At 46.5% G+C, this 11,023-nt stretch overlaps 1 protein-coding gene across 1 annotated transcript; it reads right to left on the bottom strand.

Annotated features, from left to right (window-relative positions):
* Positions 1 to 3,024: 3,024 nt before the first annotated feature.
* Positions 3,025 to 9,923, bottom strand: SGTA (small glutamine-rich tetratricopeptide repeat (TPR)-containing, alpha). Its single transcript, XM_009587580.1, has 10 exons — positions 9,775 to 9,923; positions 8,490 to 8,593; positions 8,214 to 8,298; positions 7,461 to 7,560; positions 6,248 to 6,352; positions 5,919 to 6,057; positions 4,991 to 5,053; positions 4,526 to 4,563; positions 3,387 to 3,476; positions 3,025 to 3,139 (listed from the first exon to the last, which is right to left on the bottom strand). Exons 1-10 carry the CDS (start codon positions 9,872 to 9,874, stop codon positions 3,025 to 3,027), a joined length of 939 nt encoding a protein of 312 aa, XP_009585875.1. The 5' UTR covers positions 9,875 to 9,923.
* Between the last annotated feature and the right edge of the window lie 1,100 nt (positions 9,924 to 11,023).

Here is an 11,023-nt window from a genome sequence, read left to right as displayed (position 1 = left end):
AGGAGGAGCATCCTCCACCACTACACTCCCTATTCCTGCAGCTTTTTGTTAAAGAAACATGTAAATTCGGTTAAAATAACAAAAACTGCCAGCTGCAGAAGGCCCTGGGGAGAGCCAAAATGAACCTAAAAAAAAATCAGGTTTTTTGCCCAGAGGAGTTATTAAATGTGGAAGTCTGGAAGGAAAGCCGCTGTGCTGAAAGGGGGCTGCTGGCTTTCTGCTTGGGGTTCAGCCACAGGCACCACAGGGCTGGTGGTACCCAGAGCCACTGTCACCGAAACCGGTGTCTGCTGCGGCAGCTGATCCGTCCTCCTCCCTCGAGGACTGGCCACAGCCTCACGCGGGCAGGAGCACATTGAACTCGGTGGTATAAAAAGAAAACCACCAAGAGATGCTACTAAGTAAATCTACAGCTACAACAGAGCACGGAGGGTAAGGAGAGAGAGGAACAGCCCTGAAGTAAACTGAAAAAGGAGGAACAATCCCTGCAGTTTCTTTCTTTTCAATAATTCTTGAGTTTCTTTCCACACTGTCCTACAGTCCCAAAACATTTTCTTTTGGTAGCTTACAGAAAACAGCTGGAAAGAACTTAAAGGGAGCAGAGGCGGCAGCCACGGCAAGAAAGAGTTCCCATTTCTGTGCTGCAGAAATATGCAGGAGGAGCATCTCAGCAGAAAAAAAAAAACCAAAAAACTCTGGAAAAGGCAGATAAAACCCATCTGTAAGTTATGGCTGGCAGCCCCGAGGGAGCAGAGCTCTGACCCCGCAACAAGCCCAGGCCAGCACCTGGGTCCTGCTTCAGTCATCCGGGCAAGAGGGATAACAAAGAAAGTGTCCAAATATTTTATTCTTCACAAGTTACATTAACCACATATTACTTTATGGAGCATTTACAAATCATTTTTTTCTTGATATTAATCTTCAGATATAACCTGCTCACTCACACCACTGGGTCTGCTGAAAGAGCGCCATCCATCTCACACCCACCTCCAGACCAGACGCGCTGCCCAGCAGTCAGGCCATGAACACGCCTTCCCCACCACAAATCGAGTAACTACTTTAAAAACAACGCTGAGGTCGATATAAAAGTCTCTGGCCTCAACTAGTGACTTCTAGGGGAACTGGCCAGAGCTTTCTGTTCGCCCAAGGAAGGACGCAGGTAACTCCAGAGGGGGGGAAGCTGCGGGTCGCTCAAGTTGGCTACAGGAGCTTTTTCCATATGCTGAGGCATAACCCCTCCTCGCCAATCCCCCACGCTGAACCAGCAGCCACTTGATTTCTTACTATCCAAGCAGCATTTTTATTCCTTCTGCTCTCTGCTCAGGCGCCCTCTGTTCCCACCATTAGCACAGTCAACCAGGTTGATTACTTACATGCATAAAAGACAGATTAAAAAAGCAGAAGGAAAAAAAAACCTTTTAAACACCAAAAACATCATATCTTTCTTACTGTCCACCTGACTAGTTCACAGATTGGATCATTCCAACAACATAGCCATAACTACTAAACACTAGACAAATTTTGTCAGACTGGGAAAGAACCCCAAGAAGTGTAGCTGGGAACACCCACTAAAGGAGCAGTCGCGTGTTCTTCCTGGCCAGTCCCACCCCCCGACACATTTACACTAACCTTTGAGAGGCAACCACTAAACTCCCGTGTATTAACAACGCTGGCAATGTTGCTACAGACCTGAATGAGAAACGCAGTGAATCTAATCAACAGAAACCCTGTTCCTGGAGGCAAGAAGATCCTGTGATCTCCAGAGTGTTCAAACACTACCGTCTCGTAACCGGCAGAAGGATTAAACGGGGCAGGACGGGGGTTAGGTAGGACTTGAACACTTCTTTGAAGTGGCACGCAGGCAGGAAAGTGAAGACGTCCTGTAGTGAAGAGTGCATCGTTCTTCAAAAACGGGTTAAAAAATTCCCATGTAGCAAATAACATAGAAATGTAACAGTGTAGTTAATTTTCTGAGTTTCTTTAGAAAGACTGTTGATGCTGGTTTGTGTTCAGCTTGCTGGATCTTCCAGAAGAAAAAAAGACTAATGGAAAGGCTGGCAGGCAGGAAAGTGAAGACGTCCTGTAGTGAAGAGTGCATCGTTCTTCAAAAACGGGTTAAAAAATTCCCATGTAGCAAATAACATAGAAATGTAACAGTGTAGTTAATTTTCTGAGTTTCTTTAGAAAGACTGTTGATGCTGGTTTGTGTTCAGCTTGCTGGATCTTCCAGAAGAAAAAAAGACTAATGGAAAGGCTGAGGGGGAGGAGCATTTTTTAGGGAAAGAAAGCGTGAATCTGTCTTTAACATGCAGGTCATATAAAGTATTTTGTTTTTCCATTTTTTTTCCCCCTCTTGGACACTTCCAACTCAAGAAATGGCAACACGCACATGGCTTCCAGTTTTTAAAGCAAAGAACATAGTTCCCAGGGACTGCGCTGCAGAGACAGGAAGACAAGACATTTGCAAATTCAATATTTAAGAAAATAAAGCGTCCCTTTAACGACTGTGAACACTAGATAATGAAACTCAAATATTTAAGAAAATAAAGCGTCCCTTTAATGACTGTGAACACTAGATAATGAAACTCGTTTGTCCATCACACAATGTGTGAGGGAAGTTCTCATTCACCACACCTCAGGGCCGCGCCTTGCATCTGAGGCACAGTACTAGCAGAGAACCCAGTCTGTATGGAGGGGAGACACACCAAATCACTAAATTAAGGCACAAGACAGATATTGCAGCCAAATACATAAATTTCCACTCAGCTGGCCACAGTACAGCCGCACTGTTTGTCCATCACACAATGTGTGAGGGAAGTTCTCATTCACCACACCTCAGGGCCGCGCCTTGCATCTGAGGCACAGTACTAGCAGAGAACCCAGTCTGTATGGAGGGGAGACACACCAAATCACTAAATTAAGGCACAAGACAGATATTGCAGCCAAATACATAAATTTCCACTCAGCTGGCCACAGTACAGCCGCACTCCCAGCTACAGCCTCACCTGGAGTGCTCATTCCTGTTCATCCCTGCTGATCTTCGTTACTGGCACTTGGAGTTCGACTCCTAATCTGGCTTCGTAGCTGCTCTATTAGTTCAGGATTCTGCTGCTGCATCTGCTGAGCGAACTGCTGGCCCCTGAAGAACAAGCAACAGTCCTATTAGTGCTCTCACACACACAAACACAGACTGGTGCTAGGAAATTCTTTACAGCTGATTGTCAAAACTCTACTCTAACAAGTAGTTCACATCACCAAAAGAGGCAGTACTTCACCCGACATTGAAGCCTTCCTCAGCTGTTAAATTAAGGTTCCAATTCTGGTCAGAAAAACACAAAATCCATTTACTGACCAAGGCAATGGGAAACACCCAGCTCTCTACTCACGCTTGTATGAGGCTGGCGAGATCATTCGTGGAGGGGCTGGTGCCTGCTGCTCCCATGGCATTGTGGCCACCAGAAATCATCCCGGACATGCTGTGGAAATAAGTCATTGCTCAGAGGAGGAAAAAAATCCACAGAAATTGTTTGGTTTACGCTGGGAGGGGAGTGTCAGTGTAATGGGAGCACCTTCCCACACAGATTATGGAGTTATCTGCAAGGGAATCTTCTGCAACAACTTTTTGTACATTAACTGCAGAAGAGTAACTGTAACCTTAAACCGCACAATATGTAGAAATATTTATAATAGCATCAGTTACTGTATTCCCAGAGATTCCCCCTTTTGTGTGCAAGCCCTGTGTTATGTTTATTTAATTAAAATACTGCCCTTCCTCACACAAGCTATTTGCTTGCTCTGCATCAAACGAGCTCTAAGAGGACAGCCAAAACACGGATTCACTCACGGTGAACAGCCCAGCATACACTGGGTCTACACAGCCCCCTCCTCTGGAAGTCCTCAGGCTGCATCTGGCACAAAAACTCATCTGGCAACAGCAGTGGAAGGAGCAGGCAGAAGCAAATGGAAATGGTGGCTGACATTCAGCCCTTTAGCCAAATTATCTCATGTGGTAATCAAAGGATGAGCTCCAGGAGGTCTCTAACTCACTGCCTCCTTGTGCTCTGAAAGGATGGTCAGGAGGTACGTGCCTTATTAGTTTTATGACTTTACATTATCTAAGCATCTCACAGACATTGTGAGCTGATCCTCATAACCCTGTAGCACAAAGAATGGAAATATTCTCATTCTAACCGAGACAAAGATGTGAAATCCTGTCTCTAGGTCACACAAATACCGTGCAGCAGAGCCAAACTGACCCCAAGCTTCCCAAACCCAATTCCGGTGCCACGATCCATCCTGCCTCGCTTCTGCAAGCGTTTATACTAAGATCCCTCTTCAGCAGAGTCCAGAGTACTCAAAATACACCCTAGCTCAGGCAACTGGACTGGCTTAAAGGCTGTTCTCCGTACTTCTGGCCCAACCACCCTCCCCCTCCCACCAGTTCAGACCTACTGCAAATGCCAAACACACACAGAGCCCCAAATGAGCAATTCAAAGAGGAAATACAAGATGGGATCAAACTTACAGCTGTTGTACTTGTGGATTGTTCATTAGGTTAGATGCCTATTTAAAGAGGGGAGAAAAAAAATGACACTCTATTTAGTCAGAAATGACTGGGTAGATATGCAGATGTTGCGCCATTCAACTACAAACAAAGTGAAGGCAGAAATACTTGGAAACAGATCAATAGGACAAAAATAGCTAAGAGAAGCACAGTGCAACACACAAGGCTGGTAATGCAGAACAGGCACCCGTTCCACATCCAGCATATCGCAAGGAGAAGCCTGTGAATAAGTCACTGGCTCTTCATTTGACCTTCATGAAATACAGGCATAGTTTCTTCACAGCAACACTGAAACCAAGAAATGAAATGAAAACAAATCTGCTAAAGAGACACAGGAGCTCCCCACGCCATGTACTGATACATTTCATCCTGAACAGACCAACGCGCAGACCACACAGCCTGGCTGTGATCTGTGTCCAAGTTTACCATACTCATGAAGCCGGGGTTGTTCAGCAAGCCAGCTAAATCGAATCCTCCTGGACCTCCAGTCTGTAAGAATAAAGAAGTCAGACGCAGATGATGACATCCTCTCACTTTCTGATGCACGTTACAATGAACATTATTTTAATACTTTACTCCCAGCGTTATCAGAATCTGGCCTTTAAACCACAACAAAGGGAAGAGGCTCTGTCCATACCCTTTCTGTAGAGTCTGCAGCCTCCCGGGATTAGGCTCACTAAGGGAGTCAAAGGGCAGATGTCTGCATTACATGACTTACTGATCCCTCCTCACCAGCTGAGCCACATTAGCGATGTACAGCTGTAACCCATTACAATTGCCAAGTTAAACACATCCACTTGGTCACCTTTGCACCAGAGAAGTCTTTAGAAAATTAAAATCCCCTTCAAAATGATAAATTAACATGTTCCTGCACAGAGCATGTCAGCAGTGCAGTCACTAGCTTTCTGGCTAGGAAAGCTCCAGGTTTCTTAAGGAAAAAAAATAAATCTTTGTAAGAAAAAAAGCCACATAAAACATGGTCATTACTACTAACAGGTCACTAGAAAAAAAGAGCTGGATTTTAGGAGTAGTAATTTTAATTAAGAAAAGTGCTTAAGGCAAAATTGCTGTTTCAGAACACTCCTTTCTCATCAGTCTCATTTTCCAGCTCTTTCAAATAAGCCCAAGGTGACTGTGCTCAAGTAGTGAAGAGAAGTTACCCTCTCTGGATTTCAGTGGAAACATTCACAGCAGGACTCATTAACTATCTCCCCTCTGTCTGCATACAAGATTTGTATTCTAAACACAGCCCAGCTCATCAAGGCTCTGCCAGACAGCACCTGTTAGCACTTACAGTGAAGCAGCCTCCTTCTAATCTTAACCACATATAACAAGCATTAGTTTCAGAACTTACTGGACTAGGAGTCTCCTTCATTTTCTGTTCAGCTATTTTAAGGTTTGATTTGTATGTGTCATTGTCTGGATCCAGCTCCAGCGCTTTTTTGTAGTAAACAACAGCTTCTGTGTGTTTATTTAAACTGGAGAGGGCCAAGCTATTAAAGTGGAAATAAAATAAAAAGTCACAGGGTTAGATAAGCATTTGCAGTCTTCCTCCACCCCCAGCAGAGGTGAAACACTAGGTATTTTTGCATGGCATTCTAGGGCAGAACACCACCAATAGTATCACCGCCACAAGGCATTTTGAGATTAAAACTCCAGCACAAAAAACCTGCTCTTACTTACCCCATTCTGCCATAAGCTTTGCTGTAGTTTGGATCAATGCCTATAGCTCTTTCACAGTCTCTTACTGCTCCAGCATAATTTCCTAGTTTACTGTATGCAGCAGCTCTGGAAGGAATGGAGAAAGATGTGCAGAAAAGACTCATCAGCTTGAATATATTGATCAAGGTCACCCCTGTTCCCTCTCTGTGGTCTCCTGTTGTACATGGCAAAGTCAAGTGTGAACTTGACATAAATCCAGGCCGTATCTAGGTGAGCAGGCTGCTATCCAAACACCCAGCTCCATGTTCTGCTCCTACTACAAATAAATCTAGGCTCTTACTCCTCCTTATGGACCTTCCAGGAGGAGCCTGGGCACACAAGAGAGGCACACAAGTATCACACTCAGCTCAGACAGTCTCCCTCAGCTTCCCTTATGCCTTGATTTCTTAGTCATAACAACTCTTTTATCCATTTCCCCACACAAAAGGGAAAACTGTTTTTGAAGCCATAACATGCTCATTCAAGCCTCAACCTCACAGCTCTTACAGACATCAGGGCACCTGCCCAAAACCTCATGGAAGTGACCCTAATGTAGCTAAAGCAAAGCTAAAAGCACTAGTTGCAGTTCCTTGCCCCAAGAAATACCTCACCATGTCATTAGCATGTCTGCAGACACGTTATTCATGTAGCCAGCTGTACATATGTACTCATGGTAAGCACATAACTAAAACAAATCCCGATTCCAAGTCTATCTTATTCAACAATTGTCTTCCCACCAACTTTCAAACACTTTTGCTTAGAACTGAAAAATAGGAAATTCGCTCACATACCCAATTCTGCACACACATCAACTTATGTAATTCTCAGTAATGAGCCTTCAACTTGTCTCATTTCACCCCTTTGTTTTTATTATCAACACAGCCTCTGAAACCTGGGCTCTTAGAGTTAATTGCATGAAAGCAGACAGTACTTCCTGGCATCCTTATATCTCCTCAAATGCCTAATAGACTTTGTTTCCACACCCACATCCTATCTAGAGACGCCAGGGCACAGAGCTGGCAGGAGGCACAGGCATGTGTCACTATTGAGCTTAAAAAAAAAACCACACAAAGAGCAAGCAACAGAACAAGCAATCTACAGAATTGTAAAAAAGGGATTTTGATCATTCAAGAGTCTTAGATATAAGTAGTAACAAAAATACAGGTGTCCAAGGGTGAAGAAAGACAATCAGTACCTGTTGCAAAAATACACAGCATTGGATGGATTTAACTCAATTGCTTTTCCATAGAAAGATACAGCAGCTTCAAAGTTTTCTGCCTTCATTTGTTCATTTCCTAAACAGATGGCGGAAAGGCTCATTAACAAGTGAAAAATGGGGACAAAGAAAAGTAACACGCCTGGATCTACGTTCTACTTAAGAAAATAGAACAAGAGAGAAACTAACCACTTGCAACTTTTGCTGGTCAATCAAACTGCTTGCAAGCATGAGGCATGTTCAGCAGCGAGGTGGGGGACCTATGCCTTGGCAGTTCCTTGGCCTGATCCTGCAAGCCCCCTTATCACCCCCAGCTCTCCTCCCACCTCGGGCACACCTGAGGCCAACCCAAAGCAGCACCATATCCTGAAAAGCACTGCAGTGCATTGTCTCAGAGAAAGCTCTCTGTTGTACTTCAGCACTAATCACTGACAGAGAAAAGGCAACACGCAGAGGAGAGCTCAACAGGAAAGATGCCCTGTTATACACAGCGCAGGTCTTAGGATGCAAAAGAAAATGCTGACCCAGCTGTCTATCTAGACTCTGTGGCAGCTAAATTATGCCAACCTACACACACTCCTGGAGCACAAGCAGAGAAACAAGCAGAAATGGAAGGACTGATCCCATTTCTTCCCCCCCCCATTCCAAGCATTCCCCAGGTGCCAAGTGAATTAAGCCTCCCTCCTCATTATCATCTAAACCTCATTATACACCAGCTCCAGAGGAGGTTACCTTCAGTCTTGAGTCTTTCAGCTTCAGCTATGTCATCTTCAGAGGGGGTGATGGGCTCTGAATTTGTTCTGATGTGTTCAGGCTCCTTACAAGGAAAGGGAGAACACTGCGATAAGGATTCCCACTGAGATGTACTACACCTCCCCCTTCCCAAGCCCAAAACATTTCACTCCCACACACCTCCGAGAGGGCAGCATCACCACAGAAATCAAGCAGAACTCATTGCTTTGGCTGCTTAAATGGAAACTCAGCACATATTTTAGGGCACTCGCTCACCTTTCCTGCAGCAGCTTCAAATATTTCAGGAAGAGTCTGGGACACAGCTAGGCCTTGGTCTTCCATCGAGACCCCAAATGCTGTCTCCAGGCACTGGATGGCCACTGGACAAGAAGAGTCAGGTAATTAGCTTTCCTCACTCCATCTAAATACTTAGCTTCCTCCCATAGCACCTGAATTCCTTACTGTTGAACATACCAGAGAAAAAAAACACCCTAAACCACACAATTTCACATACCAGACTTGATATTCAGGCCATATCCTCAAATTTTGCCAAAATCTCAGAGCTGGGCAAACCTTAGCTCTTGAGATCAAGTCAGTCACAACTCCCACCCCCTCAGGTGACACCAGAGCAGGTGCTGGGGGTAGAAGTTAATCAAGCTGGGGTTTTACTAGCCTTCCCACAGCTGTGGGTGGCAAAGAGCAAGGAGGGATCTGCAGAAAGTGGTCACTTGCCAGAGGGTGGCTGCTCTGTGAAGCGCTGTGGCCATGCAGAGGTGCGCGAACACCAAACAACGGGTCCTGCAGGGGCTGTGGCTGCCCCCACCTCCTTCCTCATCGGGAAGCTGTTCCCAGCACAGAGGGACAGCCCAGCAACATTAACAGAGCTCAGTTTTACAAAACTCTCGTGACGTATCTTACAGTCCAAAAGCACCAGGAGTAAACCGCTCCTTCCTCCCAACACCCTCCTCCCACCCTCTTCTCCTGCCTCGCCCAGGAATGTACCCACCACTCCGCAGACGTGCCTGTGCTCTCTTTCAGTGGGACAAACGTACAGGCCAAACACTAAGCTCCTTAAGTGGATCTTTTAAGATCAGCCTGCTCTCATTACCAGCGAAGCCCTCTGAAAAAGCTTGTATAAATACTCCAGGGCATACTGTGAAAAAGCATTTTGATAGCAGAACGGGAAAAGCACTCTGCAAGTATAAAACACTTCCATACAGCCACAAAGTTCTCATTTTACACTACGAGCCTCCTGACTCCACCTCATTTAAGATAAAACTTTTAAGTCACAAACCCAGGGTCAGGGAGGCTTTTGATATATCCCTTCCTCAAGCTAATCTGCTTTTGAAAGAGATAACAAGAAATCAGACAAGCAATCAGCATCCCTAATGCCCTGGATACCCCCCAAGAAGACAAATTCATTTCAAATCTTGAGCAAGGTTTGATGTTAGGAACAGCCCAGCCAAGTAAGAGGCAGAGGAGGGTAACAGTGACCAAATTTCCCCAAGTGTTGTCCCCAAGACCTAGACACGTGAACAGGGAAGCACATGCAACCACCCACCTTCCAAACTCTCCTGAGCATCTGGAGACAGACCCCCATTCTGTAGCTGGTCATGTAGAAACTGGATGATGGAGTAGGCAAGGCGCTTCTGGTCTGCCATTCTGGGAGGCTGCGAGCAGTTTGTTTCAACTTCTTGTAACTTTAAAAAAAATAATCTGTAGAGAGAGATTATATGACTTGATGGACAAGAAGTCAAAGAGCTTTTCTGCTGCTCTCCCCTGGTATGAAAGGAGAGGATAAGGGAGTTGTTCAGGATCGGCCAAGGCCTCCAGAGCCTTCATTAAACTCTCTGCTGTAACCACGACCCCTTTAAGTGAACCCTCCAGGCCTCAATTCACCTTCTTCAGCGTGAGCTGCACAGCACAGCCCTGCCAAGAGAAATACATTGAAAGTGTTGCAGGCATGTGGGTCACCAAAATGTCTCTGACGGACCAGGACTAGATAAACTGAGCACTGAGGAGTTCACCACTAAAAGACCACAGACTTCGGCTTCCAGACCATAATTTGATTCTGAAACAAAAACAAGGGCTGAAGCAATTCGCCACTGTGAGCAGAGCTGGGGTTCAGGGCTGCCCATCCTCCGCACTGCTTGCAAGCCTACCCTGCCAGGATGCCAACAGTAAAGGAGAGTGAGGACTCAAAGCAAAGCAACCCCCATAAGCACACCCCAAGGCTGGGGCTTCGCAAGGATCCCAGTGCGGGTCCTGTAAGCAGGACAGACGCGTGGCACTGCTGCTGAGCTGAAGTACTCTGCTTCTCCAGAACGGTTTGTAGCACAGAAAACCATTTAGGGTCATTTAATAGAGAAACTAAATGGCTTAAACACAACCACTGTAACAGAGAGCCCCACAGAGCTAAGCTGGCCCCAACCCACTGAAAGACACCAGAGATACCACCGGTCCCAGGCACAGACAGGCACCGCGGTGGGTGCCTCGGGTAAGAGTCTGTGCCAGACTCCCAGCCCCAGCGACAAGCGAGGCCAGAGAGCCCCAGACCCTCCCGGCCCCCCGGGGGCAGGCAGAGAGGAGGGAGGCACCTGTCCTCACCCACAGCACCGGGTCCCTGACTACAGTCCAGGCCGCCGGTGCCCCAAGGGAGGCAGGCCTGAGGGGCGCGGCGGGCCCTGGGCCACCTCCCCGCCCCCGGCAGGGCAGCCCCGTTCACACACCGCTTCGTGGGGAGACGGGAGCACCGGGAGGGCTCTCCCTCCCGGACAGGGGAACGCGCCCGCAGCCCAGGGCCTGAGGAG

The sequence above is a fragment of the Fulmarus glacialis genome, unplaced genomic scaffold (assembly GCF_000690835.1).
Source record: "Fulmarus glacialis isolate BGI_N327 unplaced genomic scaffold, ASM69083v1 scaffold26541, whole genome shotgun sequence".
NCBI lineage: Eukaryota > Metazoa > Chordata > Aves > Procellariiformes > Procellariidae > Fulmarus > Fulmarus glacialis.
The sequence above is the reverse complement of the archived record's forward strand: the minus strand, read 5'-3'. Positions and strand labels throughout refer to the sequence as shown.

Bases quoted from the DNA above. Each gene is read 5' to 3' on its own strand.
- SGTA (XM_009587580.1), bottom strand. From the start codon at position 9,874: ATGGCAGACCAGAAGCGCCTTGCCTACTCCATCATCCAGTTTCTACAT. The intron at 8,299-8,489 runs GTGAGCGAGTGC...TTTCCTTGTAAG, and splicing joins TTGAAGCTGCTGCAGGAAAG to GAGCCTGAACACATCAGAAC. The intron at 3,140-3,386 runs GTGAGTAGAGAG...CTTGTTCTTCAG, and splicing joins CTCGCCAGCCTCATACAAGC to GGGCCAGCAGTTCGCTCAGC.